Source organism: Peromyscus leucopus, chromosome 2, assembly GCF_004664715.2.
Source record: "Peromyscus leucopus breed LL Stock chromosome 2, UCI_PerLeu_2.1, whole genome shotgun sequence".
Classification (NCBI taxonomy): domain Eukaryota; kingdom Metazoa; phylum Chordata; class Mammalia; order Rodentia; family Cricetidae; genus Peromyscus; species Peromyscus leucopus.
In genome coordinates, this window is record NC_051064.1 from 66,638,639 (window position 1) to 66,656,862 (window position 18,224).

General features: G+C 46.6%; 1 protein-coding gene across 1 annotated transcript in view; it reads right to left on the reverse strand.

The window, feature by feature from the left end:
• The window catches only part of Znf462 (zinc finger protein 462), a 134,238-nt gene that overhangs the window by 58,377 nt on the left and 57,637 nt on the right, over positions 1–18,224 (reverse strand). Inside the window, 6 exon segments of the mRNA XM_037202640.1 lie at positions 2,369–2,560; positions 6,006–6,124; positions 9,167–9,270; positions 11,429–11,593; positions 12,371–14,697; positions 14,700–17,990. Of these exon segments, the coding sequence (XP_037058535.1) occupies positions 2,369–2,560; positions 6,006–6,124; positions 9,167–9,270; positions 11,429–11,593; positions 12,371–14,697; positions 14,700–17,990 (6,198 nt within the window).

Below are 18,224 nucleotides of genomic sequence, written 5' to 3' on the forward strand. Positions count from 1 at the left end.
TAAACTAATCGTGGCTGGCCCTTGGATATGGGTTATTTATATACGTTAAAAACAGTACAGGTCCAAGGAGTTTTGTGTGGGTCTCAGCAAATGGTTACCACCTAGAGCTTTTCAGAGCAAATGTGTCCTTTCTCCAGACAGAAAACAAAAAGCACCACTGCATATAGGAAATTATCTTCCTGCAGCTGTGTGCTCCAGTCACTCAATGTCAGACTGGCCTGTTGTTGAGACGCCCACCCCTCTCCACAGTCCAGCTTCTAAGACTCTGACACCTCCTCTCCCCCCAAAAATAAATAAATAAAATGGTTAGGCTTCAGGCTTGGGGCTGTAGTAACCTCAGATGTACATGCTGATGTGTTCTAAGCATTTCATTTTCTGGTGCCTGAGGGCCAGAACAGCCTTGTGTTTATTTAGGGTTTGTCTGTGCCTAGACCAGCTTATAGCCGGTACAGGTTCAGAGAGTTGGCAGAGCCCAGCTCTTTTTAGCCTAGGTAGAAAAGAGTGAGTAAGTGGTCTACAGGATCCCCTTATCCTGGGACTGAGACCCGGCTCACGAGGGAGACAAAGGAAGTTTGATATTTCATGAAATGTCCCAGGAAAAAGCTTTACTGGGAATAGTATGTAAGTGGATCGGTTTCACCCAACTGGCTGCAGGAGTATAGCTTCCATTTCAGATTAAAAAGAAAAACATTTAATTAAAATTCACATTAATAAAAACCTTACAATTTAGGTCAAATTTGATTTTGCCCTCTGGTCACAATATACTGCAACCTCCACAGGGCCAGGGAACAGACTCTGAGGGTGAGAAGGGTAATCTCTCTAGTCTTCCACGTGTACTCTCAACCACTGTGGTTTAGAGACTCTTACTGCAGCCACACACAGCTCCGACTTCCTTCTGCAGTGTAAGCTACAGTTGTGTGGCTTGTGTGCTCAGTCCACACACAGAGGAGGCAGAAGAAGCCTCCTTGTTAGTCAGAAGCCCTTAGTTCTCGGTCCTGTCTACACTCGGGCTTTTTAGTTTCTTTGAATTTTGGTCTCAGGGCTTACCTCTCGGTTCTCTCCTACTCACAGACTTCATGAATAAAGATCCTTAATTACTGTTTTGATAACCTGAGAATTAGTCTATGTTGACAAGTTGGACTATCAGAGTGTCGGGTCACCCTGACCTCTCCATTTAAGCCCTCACATGAATAAGCCCAAATCCACACTTGCCGTAAATGGTCTCAAAGACCACAACTATGATCAAAAGATGAAAATCACAAAAATAAAATGGCCACTCACCGACACTTCCTGTGTGTCAGACATTATAGCAGCCATTTTACATGTGCACCTTGTCTCACTAATCTCTCCAGACTAACAGCTGAGGCTTTCATATGTCATTATTCAACCTCACATACAGGAATAGAAAATAGGACTGCCTAGGGAAACATGACTGCCAGAGGGAGACGGTTGAAATGCAGGCCTTTGTTCCACTTTCTGTATGCCCAGCTCCTCCCAAGGATGGAATGGTAGATCCTGGGAGAAAGGCCTCCTGAAGCCGGGAGAACCGTAGACCACAGCGGATACTGGCTCAGACACACACAGGAGGTATCACGAGTCAGAGCAGGAGGGAGAAGCTTCAAGCTCTCCCCCACTCTCATTTCCCCACTAAGCATCCCGTCCTACAGACATTCTGGGAAAGCTGATTGGTCAATCCAGGTCTCATCAAAACAAGAAGCTGTCCCTTCACTCCCAATGCCATGCCAACTGATTGGCCCCAAGTCAAGACTGCCGCTTTGGCCACAATGCCAGTGAGTGGGCACATCTCTCTACATCTTCCTGCCTGCCTTTTGAAGCTCTGACACACAAGAAGGCAGTTCTAATCCATTTGCCGATTAATGCTTCCTCGACAAACTTCAGTTCTAAGAAAACACTGTCGCCCCTAATATATCAGGTGACCCACTCCGATATGAGTGCCCCATTCATTCGCTTTTCCCTTCTGTTCTGAGCTTCGGTTAGCTTACACAACTGACACTCCATACACCTCCCAGAACATTTTCCTACAAGACAAAATAGTCATAAAAACAACACACAGTCCATCTTGTATTCCATTCCTGTCTCACTAGAATCCACCATGGGAGAAGCCAGCACTGGTGGACCCGACCCAGCATGATGCTTTATTGGTATCCATGGACATTATTACCAGGGAGGGCACCATGCAAATGCAGAGTTTGCACCTCTTCCTACTCCAGTCTCTAGAGTTTTTGTATCTTTTCCTTCATTTGAACCATCATATTTTCACATAAGAATTTCCTCTAGAAAAAAAAAAAATTAATCCCAGCTCACCCCACGCGACATGGTTGATTCCATCTTAAGAACCCATTCTTACCATTCGAGTCTTCCACTTCTTCGGCCGGGGTAGCCTTCTGAGAGGAGTGGTGGGCGTGTGAGGAGAGGAGACTGACAATCCGTGGCCGGGGAAGGGTCAGGGCTTTTCCGTGGACCTTGAGGGAGTGTTCCTTCAACTGGCTGATTGTCATGGTGGAAAAGGAGCACCAAGAACACTTGTAGGCATGTTCACCTGGAAGGAGATGGTGGTGAGGTAGAGAGGAAAGGTGGGAGTCAGGAGGAAGAGGGCTAGAAAGCAAAACCACACTGTTAATTGGCTCCCTCGAGAGATGCGTTCTAAGGGTGCTCGGTCTAGAAACCCTCCGGGACCAACTCCCTGCCCATTCTCACAACCACAGGTCCTACGTTAGAAGCCCTGACAAGCTCCATGGTAAAGCCACCTGTCCCGTGTGTCTCCTGTTCTGCCTGTAACAGGGCAGCTTTGGGGTGGTTCCCACCCTCTGTGCTACCTAATTCAGAAAGGGAGTACGATGGTGTTAATTCTCAACGCTCAATTCTGCTGAAGCACATACCTCCTCATCTGACACATTGGTAGCCGTTTTCTCCCCACATATAGTTGGGGCTGAGGGTAAGCTCATCATGAAACCCATTTCCTGTCTAACCAACAGTACAGGAATGGAACATTGCTTTAGGAGGGAGAATTGTATGTGTGAAGCGTAAGTGAGAAGGGGCCTGTGGATACTGTTTTCAGCATTCAATAAGTAATACATTTAAACTGAAACACAGCACAGAAAGCCATGGTCAAATTAAGCCAAGAGTGTGGCTTACCTTTGCTGTAAACCAACTTTCAAGTTCATTACATTTTAAGAATGAAGGTTGTCGGTGAGATTGTCTGATATCGGACAGATATACACTAGTCTGATCAATCCGGAAATCAATCTCATTTAGAGTAACAACAAAGCAGTTTGGTCCCCAGTCTAATAACCCTACCCCTGAGAGTCTCTATTAAGAAAATAGCTTACAAGCCATAACCCTAGCGTTTGAGCTAAAGCAGGAAGGTCGTGAGTTTGAATACAGCCTGGCTGCAATAGCAAGATACTGTCACAAAACCCCCAATGAGCAAGGAAGGGAGACAAGGAGAAAGGGAGGGAGGAAAGGAGAAAGGAGGGAGGGAGGGATACACCCTTAATACAGAGAAAACTTGATTTGGAGATTAGTATTATTTATAAACTGGCAAGGTGGATCAATGGGTAAGGCAGGTGAGGGCAGGGCTCACGACCCAAGTTACAATCCTGGATCCCACATGGTTGAAAGACCTGACTCCTCTCCTACAAGAAGTCTTCTGACTTACACTTACACACACACACACACACACACACACACACACACACACACGAATGGCATACACACAGAAAATATAAATAAACAAACTGAAAATAATTACTATTTATGCTGGAAAGATATGGAACAACCTAGACTTTGAAACAAAAGAAAACAATTAGACAAATGTAGGTATATCATCTTGATGAACCACCATTAAAATAAATTCTTGAGAACTTGTAATAAAACAGAAAATTAGGGATGAATTGAAACATAAAACATACGTGACACACATTATAATCACAACTGTGGAAAATGATTATAGAGAAAACAGTCAACAGTATCAGATATTAATAGTAGCCTTTATAGAATAGCATTATGGATGACTGAAGAGAGTCCTTTTGTTTTCACATTTCTTCCAATAAATATGTACTTTTAAAATGTATTTTCTTAAAGGTGGTATGTTGCTGTGTTCCTGAAGCTTGGCTCAAACTCCTTGACTCGGGGGTCCCCCGCTTCAGTTGCCCAAATACAAGAACTATAAATGTGTCCCACTGTTCCTGGCTACTTCAAAGTTTATTTTTAAGATTAAATGTAAAAACCAGGAGAAATTACTGTTCTCATTAATTTTTTAAAAGGTTTATTTGCTTATTCTTACTTATATGTCTATGTGTGTGCCTACATGCATTTATGTGCACCACATATAAGTGCCCACTGAGGCCAGAGGGTGTTGGATTCCTAGAATTGGAATTACAAGTGTTTGTGAGCCTTGCTGTGGTTACTGAGAACCCAGCTCAGGTCCTCTTGAAGAGCAATAAGTGTTCTTAACCACAAAGCCATCTCACTAGTTCCTCATAGTAATGTGAGTTTGGTTACATGACTCTTGCTAGGTAGCTATGAGTCCATCTCACAACCTAAGAGTCAAATCCAGATTATCTGCTTGGTCCATCGTACCATTTAGCTCTAAAGCACAACAGAGTGCCAGGCATGAAACACACGCTTGTAATCCCAGGACTCGTGGCTGAGGAAATAGGGCTATTGCAAGTTTGAGACCAGCCTGGGCTAGACAGTGAGTTTAAGGCCAGCCTGAGCTATATAGCAAGACCCTATATATAGACAGCAATAAAAATAAAACAATAAATGGAGAATAGACAAATTGAGAGACATATAGCAAACATACTGCTTTCTCCAAGCCAAGGATCTCTCAGTGGCTCAGAGCCACATCAGTGCCCAAGCTCCCACAGTGTACTGATAGCAGAATTATATTGCTTTTTATTTTCTTCTGGGTATTTCTTCTGGCAAATTATTGAGCACAAGGAGGCTAGCCAGCTTAATCAGCTCTAAGAACATGCACTCAGCTTAGTGCTTTGAAGTTGCAGTATCTGGATTGTTCAGAGACCTTCACCTGGGCCAAAGCATTCACCTAGCCCCCAACTGGTAAAAATGCTTTTTGACAAGGCAGAAGTCAATGAGCAAAGTTCTCCAGGAGTCTGTCCCTGCTGAATAATTTACAATCTACATTGAGCATTAAAAAGTAAGATGAACTCTGAAGTTACTTATTCCTTGGACTTTATAAGTTTCCCAGAGACATAAAAATACTATCAGAAACAAACCTACAGGATCTCCTTGCTCCAGCTCTGATCCCCACCGGGGGATAGGGGCAGTTGTGGGCTTAAGCAGTTTCATGGCACTAAAACAGCTCAACAGGTCCAGTGCTCACGAAGCAGAGAAAGATACTGGTTATGAGTGGGTGGTAACAGTGAAGAAGCAGGCTCTGGGCAGCTTCTGTAAGACTGTTCAGAGTAAAGTGCGACAAAAGGCGGACAGGGAATCACACACACCTACCCTTTTGGAATGCTGTAGGAATGACTACAAGGATGGCTGTCACAGCTTAGTGCCCAGCCTGGGACAAATGCCATGCAGTGACAGAAACAGTACCACTCCTGGACACTTATGACTCAAGTGAAAAATCATGGCTTCCTTAAGGGCATCTCCTGGGAAACCTCATGCTTCCTGAGTTTTCTGTTAGCTTACATTCTATCTCAGCTGTTAGTAAGAGTTTTGGTTTGTTTTTTTTTTGTTGTTGTTGTTTTTATAATTCTGTGATCAAGCTAAGATAATTCAGAAATTTCTTTTAAGAACAAAAACAGCATACTCTAAGCTAGTGGTGGCATCAGTCGAACAAAACATTGGTGATTACTTTGGTTTTATGAATAAAATTCAATTTTGCATTCTCTTTAAAAGTGAACATGCAACTACCCCAAGAATAAATTATGTTCATTCGAGTAGACTTTAAGTTTCACTCAAGGCCATGAGATAGCCAACTCAAGAGAGGCAGAGCACAAACACCAACTCACCAGCATGGGCTTTAAGGATGTGTGTCTTCAGTCGGCTGTTGTAGGAGGACTTGAAAGAGCACAGTTTGCAGCGGAACGGTTTGTGGTGTCCGTGATGGGTCTGCATGTGGCGATCCAAGCTGGAGATGAGAGAAAAGGAAACCAGGATTAACAACCGCAAACCTTTTCCCACTGCCCCTCTAAGCATCAGACTTCTAAACTGTTTCAAGTCTTCCCTGTTGTTTTCTAAGGACGATGCACACCATTACCAAAAAATAAATAAAGAGGCCAAGTTCTGAGAGGAATCATAGCAGGAGGAGAATCTGGAGGAAGCGATTAAAGGATGTTTTTAGAAGTCCAATGTGGTTGCACATAGTTAAAATCCTAGTACTTGGAAGGTAGAAGCAGGAGTATCAGGAGTTCAAAACCAGCCTTGGCTATATGGCAAGTTCTAGGATAGCTGCATGAAACTAGAGGGGTTGGGGGAGACGGAGAGAGAGACAGAGACAGGTCATTTTGGATTGAGAGATTGGTTTCATAATAACAGGCATAGCAGATCATGTTTTTTCTCTTCTCATAGCATGGATCCCTGGAAGATGGTAATCCAAATACAGAAGGTTTTTCTGCCCTGCTAGTGAGAGTGCCTATCTAATTCAGAGAGAGACGGGGAAGGGGGAGGGGAGATAGGGGATAGAGGGAGGTTAGAGGTTAGAGAAATCTAGCAAGGGTTTTCTTTTCTCACGTCATTAATTCCACTTTCATCAGGAGCAGGAGGGACAGGAGAGTTCCAAGTGCATGACCTGCTCACATGAGCTGCCTCGTTCCCAGGATCTACACCAATGCGGAGCACAGTGCAAGTGTTTCGAGGAGGCAGGAGTCCAAGGAAGGAGTGGGCCGCAAAGCCTTTCTCATAAGTACAACCACAGTTGCCACACATCACTCTTCCAGAAGCAGTTTATGAGGACACGACTTCATTAGAATGAACCCCTAGTACTTCTTAATAATTATCAGTCTGAAAAATAATAAATCTAACCAACAAGGTGTGGGATGTTCTCATTTATACCGTACCCTAGAGATCCACATTCCATTCTCGATGACTCACGTGGAACTGTTACTGCTTACCACTGAAACACGTAATGTTCTCCTGAGCTCCACAGCTGCACTACCAATTGCCTCCGGACAGCTCCCTCTGGATGTCCCTTAGCTAGCCTGCACTCCAGCCGCGCCACATCACATACAACCCCAGCACACGTCCCCACAAAACCGACTCTCCTCATTTCTGCAAGTGGCCCTGCCATTCTCTCAGCCAACCAGACCCCAATCTGGATGCCACTTCTACTTTGCTGTTTGGCCTTTACTGATTCATTCCTGAAACCAATCCCCTAACTTCTTAAACGAGCTCCTATTATTTCTTTTAAATTGATCTCCCTGGCTGAGCTACACAGTCAGACCGCCTGAGACAGAATCCTAGCTATTTACTTTTGAGCTTGTAGCCTCAGGAAAACTATTTCATCTCTTTAGGCCTCACTTTCCCCATCTATAATATGGAGATAATAATGGGGCCATAGCTCATAAGGCTGTTTTGTAAATATAAAGAGGTAATAATTGAAGATACTTAGATAGAGCCTGCTATATCAGCAGGTGCAATAATTATTAGTAATTATGAATATGTTACTCCTTCCAGACTCTTCCTTTTGCCAGTACTGTAATTATAATGCACTAATTCCTGGCATCTAAAGACATCCGAATAGGGTGTCTATTTAGGTAGCCAGGAGGTAACTTCTACTATTCCTTTCACATAAGTTAAGGCTTATTTAAACCAGCAGCTTGGCCTCAGTGAGGGTGACAACTTCTTTACTTTGAGCCGTCTATTTCTCTCTACCCTGACTCTTCAAACTACACCGATTCCACCTTCCCATGTAAGACTTGACTCAATGTCCATAATCTATAAAACCCTCCTAACTCTCCCAAGCAGAGGGTGTATTGTCCTTTGTTAAATTTCACTGAAATCTCTTTTTAAAAAGTGTACCTTATTTTGCCGAGTCACTTTTTTTTGGTTATTCTTTTTTATAAGTCAATTATATCCTGCTCATCTTCATATTTTTCCAAAACATAATGCCAGGTATAAGTTATTTTTTTATTCAAAATAACTTACAGGGGCCTCTGTGTATTATGCAGTGTGGTTTAATACTCAAGGAACTGAAAAGAATAGCAGTTTTAATGCGACAGTATAGATTAGATGTTAGGCTCTAGATTAGAATAAAAAGTATGTCATCTGTTCTACTCTCCAGAGAAACATGGCTTCCTCCTGCCTGCAGTAGTTCCGTCTGTACTTTGTCTCCTTGAAACAAGCAAACCTCACTCATTTTCAGTCACAACAGAAATAAACAGTAAGCTAGCTACCTTCAATATTCTGCCAGTCTTAAGAGGAAGAATATTTATGGGACAAAAAGTTGACTCTTCTCAGAACTACCCAGGCCCTGCTTCTCATCACTCCAAGTTCCTACTTTCAAAGCTGTGGTGAGAGATGGGACATGGGACATTGCTGCTTCTTAGCCTCCCCACATTTTTAGCAATTTGTAAAAGAGAGAGAGAGAGAGAGAGAGAGAGAGAGAGAGAGAGAGAGAGAGAGAGAGACAGGAAGGCAGACAGACAGACCCAGGAACTGAACTCAGGTTGCCAGGCTTGGCCAGAGATGCTTTCCCCGACCCCTCCACCTTGCTGGTCCCCAAGCAACTCCTCAGCATCCATAGCCTCGTTACCTTCCAATGACTCTTTAGTCGTGCCAGTTAACAGGACTCATTTGCCCACTTTAACGACTCAGTTTTCCAAACAGAACTTGACTTCTTCAAATGATACTTAATTTTTGGCTAAATATTTGGTGGATCTAGCAGTAAAAACATCTTCCCTTGGGTAAACCATAACAATTCCACAATTTCTCAATTTTTAAATGCCAACATTGGCCATCTAATGTCATCTCATCACTACGGCTCTTAGTCCCATTTTATAGATGACAAGAGTGAGGGTCAAGGTCTCCCTATATTTGGGGACACCTTAGTGCAGGTGGAAGCCGTGAGCTGAGCTTTCAGACTCATCGAGTGTCTGTCTCCTGCTGTAGTTTATCTGTCCTCCCTAAAATATCTTCTCCCAATACCAAGGACGAACGACCCAGTGACACTTACTTGTGTCTGAAAGCAGAAACAAAGGAGCAATACTGGCAGCTGTACTTGTCCTCGCGGGTGAACATGGCCAGGGCCAGGTGGCTCCTCTCGTGAGAACGCAGCCCCTGCATGGACATCAGGACTCGGTCACATTGACTGCAATGGTATCCCCCCGGCCGGGTTTCATCCGCCAACATTCCATCAAGCAAGCAGTGTCCACCATCCACCCGGCCCACCAGGCTGCCACTGTCGTCTCTGGCTGCTTCCACTCCATCCAGGAACAAGTGGGAAGGGTCTTCAGCCTCCTGCTAAGAGAACCACACACACACACATGCCCCACCAACAAAATAAATATCCATGGTTACTACCCCAGCTTTCTTCTTTTCCCTTCATGCTCCCAAGCTCGTCAGCATTTCCTGTCAGTGTTCTCTCCCCTGCCTCTCCGGCCACCGTAGAGGAAGGGCAAGCTTGGGTGTCATTTCCCTCACAGTAGTGTTGGTTTGGGGGTGACATAATTTGGGAATGGAGAGCCTGAGACATGTGGCATGGGCTTTCCCAGCCTGAAGACAGTTCGTTCATTACCAGTCTAGAAAGAAAATTGAAATTGTGATCTCATCTATTCCAAAATAAAGTTGGATTAGGATTATCGCTCTGATAGAAGGAAGCGGGGAAACTGGAGGGAGACAGGTGGGGAGGGGAAGGAAAGGGAGGGGAAAAGCAAGGTCTAGCTGTGGTGGTTTGAATGAGAAGGGCCTCCGTAGGTTCATGTATTTGCATTCTTAGTCCTAATTCATGAACTGTTCGAGAAGGATCAGGAGGTGTGTCCTTGTTAGAGGAGGTGAGTTGCTAGGGATGGGCTTTGATGTTTCAAAAGCTCATGTCAGGCCTAGTCTGTCTGTCTGTCTGTCTGTCTGTCTGTCTCTCTCTCTCTCTCTCTCCCCCGCCTATGGATCAGGATATAAGTCTCTAAGCTACTTCTCCAGCACCATGCCTGACGGTGATCCATCACACTCCCCACACCCACCATGATAATGGACTAACCCTATGAAACTACGAGCAAGTCGACAGTTAAATGTTTCATGTATAAAAGTCGCTTTGGTGATGGTGTCTCCTCACAGCAGTAGGACAGTAACTAGGACAATAGCCATCGAAGAACTTTGGGCCATTTGGAAAGGAAGCTGAGCAGAGATCTTTGCTCCCTGCCTCGATCTTGCAGATAAAAATGCCACCTCCAAATGAAGGTTAATGTGTGATTAATTCCAAAAGTTAAAGAGCAGTCTGAGTCTGACGTTATCAGTTTTTAAAGTAGCTCTTTGGCTAGGAAGCAAGCCTGGGACACTGCAGTAAAGTACAAGCTATGTCCCTTGTCCCTGGGTTGCCAGTGTTCTCATCAAAGACAACGGTTCAGTGTTCAGGAAAAGATAAGCTTTACCTTCAGAGTAAACAGGACACAAAGGTCAAGGAAGAGCAAATAATAAAAATATATTCCAATATCCAGATGGAAAGGGCAGAAACCTGAATTCATTTCTGTGTTCAGAAGTGGGAGGTACCTAACTGCATTCTAGACGGAACGGTGGAGAATTAGCAATCGACACAGCAGCTGCTATTTGGATTATGATATTCAAAACAGATAGTCAAGTAAAGGTGGGGGCGGAGGAAGACACTGGCTTGTATCATATGGCAAGAAGTGTACAGCAGACAAACCAGGTCTTAAACACTTTTAGTTTTATATTTGATCAATGCCCCTTGCACGCCTCGAAGAACCTGGAAAGAAGAAAACAGCTGATTCTCCAGGACTGTCACATGCCCAGGCAGATGACAGCAGGGGTGAGGCAGTGGGGTTGGGGGGGCAGACGATGGGGGCAGAGCCCACTCAACTCCTCCCACGAGCTCTGACAATTCAGAATGACGAGGTAGTGACATCAGCATGAACAACGTGACCCCAAGCCTCCTACATGAGAACGTAGGACCATCTTTGTCCACTAAACTGTCCCCCAGAATCAGAAACCAGAGCAAAACCAAACCTTTCCCTGAACAGAATGATGCGGAAGGTCCAACCTGCAAGGAAATCAAAACAAGCCAAAGCAAGCCAAGCATAACTCAAGAATGCCCGCATCCCAAGCCACACTCTGCCCGGCGCTTCAAGTAATGGGTTAATAAATAACTCAGATATGTGCATTCGCATTCACATGCACACATACACGCACACATGCACACACACACACACACACATGCACACGCACACGCACACGCACACAGGCACCTGGACCTTCCCCTTCTCACCTTCACGGCAGCCGACACAGACGAGACATTGCCATACTGGACGTGCTTCCGGAGGTGGTTGCAGATGGCTCGAAGCGTTGGGTGCACTTCCACGCAGAATTTACACTTGTAGCCCACCACTTTCCTCTCCTTGATCTTTGGCACCTCTTCTAAGTGACCAAAAGGCTGGTAAAATACAGTAGTAGCCATCAGTATACCACACCCTCCCTCAGAGGCAGGCATTTTACTCTCACAGTTTACTGGATGTTGTATTTTAGAGAGGATTAGCCGGTTAAAAAACAAAGAAGACAGAGAGGCAAATACTTATATATATATATATCAACTTCATCAGTCACGACACATCGCCTAGTAGATGCAGTCTGTGGAACCCAGTTAGGCTCCGGCTAGTTAGGAGAGATTTCTGTGAAGCCCATAGTCACTGCTACTAAGTTATCTGGCTTTCAAGACTAGTTTTGACTACGCAAGTGGAATGTTGCACAGCTATTCTTTTAATGAACTTCTTGATTTAAAAAAAAAAAATCTATTCCTTGAGATGTTAAGGTTCCTGAAGCAAACACTGGAGACCGAGCCACAGCTGAGACGGGCTACGGATACCAAGAAACAGCCCACAAATGCCTTAGGAAAATCAAGCATCGTCGTCTAACTAGGCTTCAGTATACACTCCTTGGCAAGAAGACATACATAGAAACCACCCCAAACCTCCCCTGGGGAGCCATGGGAGGGAGGAGTCAGAGGGAGAAGGGGAGGGGAACAGGACCATGGAGTGGGGTGAGTATAGAATGGGAGATAATCAAGCTCGAAATGTTTAATTGACTTATTGAGCTCTCTGGCAAGCTAAGTCACTAGGAAGCCTGCAGCAGTTTGGCTGGCAACGAAGGAGTGCGTGTGGGCACCAATGATGAGAGGCCTCCTGGGGGAAGGGAAATCAAAACATATCCTTACCCTCTCTTGTTTGAAATCTGCAAAAGCACCATCTGCATATTTCTGCTTGCTCAAAAGCTGTTTCCTCCTCTCCTGACGTTTGGCACGCTTCTGGAATTCCTCATTGTGAATGTTCAAGTGTGAGGTCAGCTCGGCTGTGCTTTGCAATTTACTATCACAGTGCTTACACTGGAAGGTGGAGTTCTGGAAGCGGGGGCCGCTGCCGAGAATGATGAAGTCCCTCTTGAGGTCCCGGCTGTGGTGGTCTGTGTAATGCATGCACAGCAACTCTGCCGTGCTGAAGGACAGCTTGAAGCATTTGATGCAGCGGAATGGGAGCCACTCCATGTCCTGAGCTTCGCCCTCCACCTCGGCTCTCTCAAAGTTGCTTCTCTCTTCTTCTTCCATCAATGGGGGCTTCTCATGTTCGTCTGCATAGACAGCTGTAAAGTAGCCCCCCAACTTGCTCGCATGTTGCTTCTTTGGGAACACCCCTGGGTGGCGCTTCATATAATGGGACACGATGCCTTTCTTGCTGAAAGATTGGAAAGAACATAAGGAGCACTTTTTCTTCTCCACAGCCCGCCGTAGTTCCTCGCTCAGCTGAGGGGAGTCATCTTTGGGTGGGGATGGGATGATCACCTTGTTGGGTTTGTCACTGATGGTCCTGGAGGCTGCAAGGCAGTGGGTGTAATACGCGTCAATGTCGTGGCGCTTCTGGTAGTGGGCTGCCAGTCCCTTGCGGATGGGGTTGGTGTAGGCACACAGGGCACACTTGAAGAGATTGTTCTTGCCCTCGGGCTGGGCACGGACGTTATTGTGCTTGATCCGGTAGTGTCTGGCAATGCCCTTCCTCGTGGAACAGAAGTACTTGCAGAGCTGGCACCGGAACACAGTGTGGGAGACCAGATGCGAGGTAGAGAAGTGAGAAGTAGACATGGGATCCTCTCCCACCTCCTCCTCGGTCACTGAGACCTGGGAGGGGCTCACTTCAGTGGTTATCTCAGGTTCGAGGGTGACTGGCAGCTTTGGGGGAGATGGGGAAAAGACATCAAACTCGGGCTGGTTGTGGTACTTCTCATAGTGGATTTTGAGTTTCTCCAGCGTGCCATGTGTATATGGACACAGCTTGCACCGGTAGGCGCCATACCCTTGTTTGAAAATCCTGCTTGTCTCCTCCACGTCATTCTGGGATATGTCAGCGGACTGCTCCACATCATGCACAAAGTCCTCAGCGGTCACCTTGATGGCCGGGTGTCGCTTCTGGTAGTGTGTCAGGACGCCATGGATGCGAGTGTTGATGTATGGACAATGCCTGCATTTGTAGACGGCGCCCGGGTTGATGTCAATATCCTGTGCAAAGTCAGCAGCCTTCACTTTCATGCCAGGATGCTTCTTCCCGTAATGGGTGAGGAGGCCATGCAAATTGTTATACTCAGACTGGCACACTGTGCATTGGTATGGGGTGGAAGATATAGCAGGGTTAGCTGAAGCCAGATGAATGCTTTTCTCTGGGGAAAGTCTTACATCCTCTGGGCACTCAGCTTCCTGCTCAGGGAGGGGGGTGGGCATACTGTTTTCACAATTCACAGGGCCTATCAACTCTTCAGGTGCAAGGATGGCCTTGTCTACACCATCTTTCTCCTTGATGATATCCAGCAACACAGACTCATCACCATTCATGGCCCAGGGGTGGAATGCTTGGTAATGATTGGTGATGTCCCAGATGGAGACGGCTTCAAAAACACAGTCCCTACATCGGTATGTTTTGGCTTCAGCTGGCATGGTGAGAGTGGGTGAGGATGGGTCTGGCCCAGCCCAGAGCTTGGTAGCCATGTAGGTATAATCTACATAATGCTCAGGGTGCCTCCTTTGATAATGCAGGAGCAAACCACTGGGCTCCATGTGGGAGTAGATGCACCACTCGCAGTGGTAGCCAGCTTCTATTAAGCCATCCAGAAACGCCCACCGCATGATGGACGTGACCGTGGCCTTCAGGGCAGGGTGGTCTTTCTTGATATGCTTCCTCAGTGCATAGAAGTAAGGAGAGGTGTACGAGCACTGCCTGCACTTAAGCGCTCGAAGTTTTGTTTTGTCCCGTTCCATGCCGGCAGCGGGGAGAAGCACACAGCCGGCGGCGGGCTTCTGGTTCCGGTCACAGAGGCTTCTGATGGTGGCCGTGTGCTGCCTGATAACATCCGCATTGGCCTTGAAGTCCCGGTGCTTCTTCTGATAATGAATGAGGACCCCTTTGACCGTCCGGTTCCCATAATCACAGTGCTGGCAGAAGAACATCTCGGTCTCCGCAGGAGGGCAATCTGTCTCCGAGCTGCTCCGGTTCAGCGGCAGGGGGCAGGAGGCCGAGGGGAATCTTGGAGCCCTTCTGTCCCTCGCATCATGGCAGCTGTGGGAGGAGCCTGTCTGATATATTTGGCAGTGACCTTTATTTCTGGGTGTCTTTTCTGGTAGTGGACAAGCACCCCCACAACTGACCGATTGCTGTAGGAGCAGTGTTTGCAGTAGTAAAGCTCAATACTGAGGTCTGGTGGCGGGGGCTGTGGGGGGGGTGGGGAACCCATGTTGGACATTTTGGGAGACAATGGAGCACCCACCTCAAATGATAATTGGGAAAGGGCAGAGCCTCTGTCCACAGACACCATGCGCATGGTTTTCTGGATCCTAAAGTAGGAGGCCTTTTCTTCAGGGTGTTTCTTCTGATAGTGAACCAAGACAGAGTGCATGTTGGGGCTTGCAAACGAGCAAACATCACAATCATAAACGACCACGGTGTTGACTGAAGGGTCCTTCTGGTTTTCACATTCTGGAGTAAAGGTCTTGGGAGGAGTATTTTTGTTAAACGTAGCGGGCATACCACCACCACGAGCCACGGGCGTGGATGTCGCCATACTCTTGGGAGCCGAATTCAGAATCTCCCGCAGGGTCTGAGACTCAGCATTCAGCCCTTCCTGCTGCTCTACAACATAGCTTGAAAATATCATGGCGTTGTTGATTTTCACCGTGGGATGCATTCTTTGGTAATGTGGCATCAGGCTTCTGACATTTGGGCTTGTGTAGGAACAAAATCGACATCGGTAGATCAGGTCTGAATGGTCAAAGTTGAGTACATTCATGGCCTCTGGGTGATGTTCACCGTAATGCTGTTGGAGGTCTTCAAAGTTGGTGTAGTCGATGTAGCATTCCAGGCACCTGTACACTGCGCTATGGTCATTGGGGTCCAAGATATACCTAAAGCTGAACTTAATGTATGGGTGCATTCGCTGATAGTGTGTGCTAACACTCCGGGCAGACTTATTATTAAAGTCACAGTGTTTACAATAGTAAAGCCTTCCAGAGTCACCGAAATCTGTATTTTCATTATTATGTTCCGTCCCATAGATAGGGGGTTGGGTGTTTAGCAGAGCCGCATTGGACACTTGATGATCTTTCATGCTTGTTGAAGAGCCATAGTAGTCCTCTTCATCTTCAGAAAGCGTGAGTTCAATCTCCGCCCCATTGGTGGCATTGTAATCGTGGGTGATACTTCTGTAGTTGGGCTCTTTCTGGGACTCACTGGTGTCTCTGACCCAAATCTGTTGGGCTGCAAAGGAAGTGGGAACCTCCATGATGGATTCTGTTGGCTCTTCTTCCCTGTCCAGCTCAACCTCTATCTCTACTTCATTGTCATCCTCTTCCTCCTCATCATCCTCTACATTGATGATCGCATCTTCCTGCAGTTTGGTTTGGTTGATTTTGCTCTGCAAATTGCTCGCGATCTCGTCAATCCTTGTTCGCTTCTTCACAGGCGATAAATCAAGAGGAAAGTCATTAGCAAGCTTCCTAGAGGCCTTAGCTACAAAGTTATTCTTGGAGGACAACCCAAGAATTGAGGTCTGACTTTTCTTCACAGTGTTGCTGGAGGAGGGGTGGCTCTCTGTCTCGTTTTCCAGTGGCAGGCTTGAGGGCGGCCCCTCGAATTTTGGCAAGTTGTCGCAGAACGAGTGCTTGTGCTGCTGATGGACTCTTAGCCCTTTGAGAGTCATGGTGGAGTAACTACACATGGTGCACTTGTAAGGGTGCAAGGGTGGGACCTGGGTGGGCGGCTGGGGCTGCTGTGTTGGTGGTGGCTGTGGTTGGGGTGGCACCTGGTGTGGTGACTGCAGCGGCGGCGGTGGCGGCGGCTGCTGCAGTGGCTGCGATGGTGGTGGTGGCGGTGGCGGTGGTGGAGGTGGCTGTGGTGGCTGCTGCTGCTGCAAGGAATCCAACATGACTCCCGACTTCCTGCCATTGATGCTGGAGCTCTCGTAAGACACCATACCTTCATTCAAAGAGGAAGAGAGGCTTTCGCTCTGAGAGTTCACAGCATCCCAATCTGACGTACCCGTGTGACACTGTTTATGAGCCCCAAGTTTTAAGGAGCTCTTACAAGTAAATGGACACTCGTCACATTTGTAGACAGCTGTCTTTCCAGATAAGTGGATGTTTTCTATGTGGCGGGAAATGCTGCGCCGATGCATGGTGAGGAAAGGACAAAAGGGACACTGGAACCTATTCATGAACCTTCTAAATGGAATCCCCTTGGTCTCTAACAGTTTGTTGCCATCAGAGCCCATCAGCTGCTCTGCAGACAGGCCCGACGCCTGGTGATCCATAACACTTAAACCGTTCTCACTGTCTATCTCGTTTAACTCCTCGTCAGAACTAGAGTCATTCAGCATGCTGTTAGTGTCCAGGTCAGCAGACGAATTTGTCATGTCAGACATTCCATAACGGGACCTTTCTGTCAAGTTCACAAGGCCAGAATTATGAGGTGACTTCGGCTTCATCTGAGGGTAAGACATAGAAGAAAACTTGGAAGCTGAAGAAGAATTGGGTCTCATGATGGAGTTGCCGACGGAGCCCCTGAAATTGGAGACATTAGTGTTGGGCATCTCCCGGCTTGCAGCATTCATGGACAGGTAGGGGGAGGTGGACGTGGGGCTGGGTTCATTATTGTTCTGCACTTCCGGCACATTAGTCCCTTCTTGCTGCTGCCTGATGCTGGAAAGGATCTTGACCATACTTCGGTGTTTCTTCATCATGTGATCGCACCAGCGTTCTCGGCGGGGGGTCTGGTAGCTGCACCACTCACAACAGAAGTTGCCTCGAGACTTGGTCAAAGGCTTGACCATGGACTCTAAGATGCTGCGCTCCACAACCTCTGCTGGTAGTTCCTTGCAGGGGTCCTGCAAGGACACGGGTGGAACCACAGGGTCTGGCAGTGGGGCAGGAGCAGGTGGGGGCGCGGTGGTCTCCTTCAAACTGTTTTTGTGGTACATCTTCTGATGTTTAATTATCCTTGCCCTCCGAGGTGATTTGTATGTGCAAAACTGGCAAGAAAAGACCTTTCCAAATCCTTCGTGCATCATGATATTATAATTTAAGGATCCTGGGACAGGAGGTCCTGCTGAACTCCCTTCAGCTTGAGCTCCATGGACCTTCCTAGAATGTTCTATGAGGAGATTTTTTGACCTGAAGTAGCGTACGCAGAACTTGCACTGAAAAAATTTGTTGGTTGGTTTGGGATTAGGGGCAATATGCTGACCGTAATATCCTGGACTGTGGCCATAGTAACTTCCGCTCCCCAATGCAGCTGCACTTTGACCTAAAGAGAAGATTTAAAAAGAGTAAAATGAGAAAAAGTAGAGCCAAAGAGAATATAAAATGCATCCACACAAATCAGCACAATTGTAGTTATTCTTCACTAATAACACATCACATTCAACAGGCACGATGACTCAGGATGCAGTCCGGAAGACTATCCACAGAGCACTAATAATGAAGACGTCATAGATAGCTTTAGGTATAGAATCAAGACAACTTTCATCAACTGTAGGGT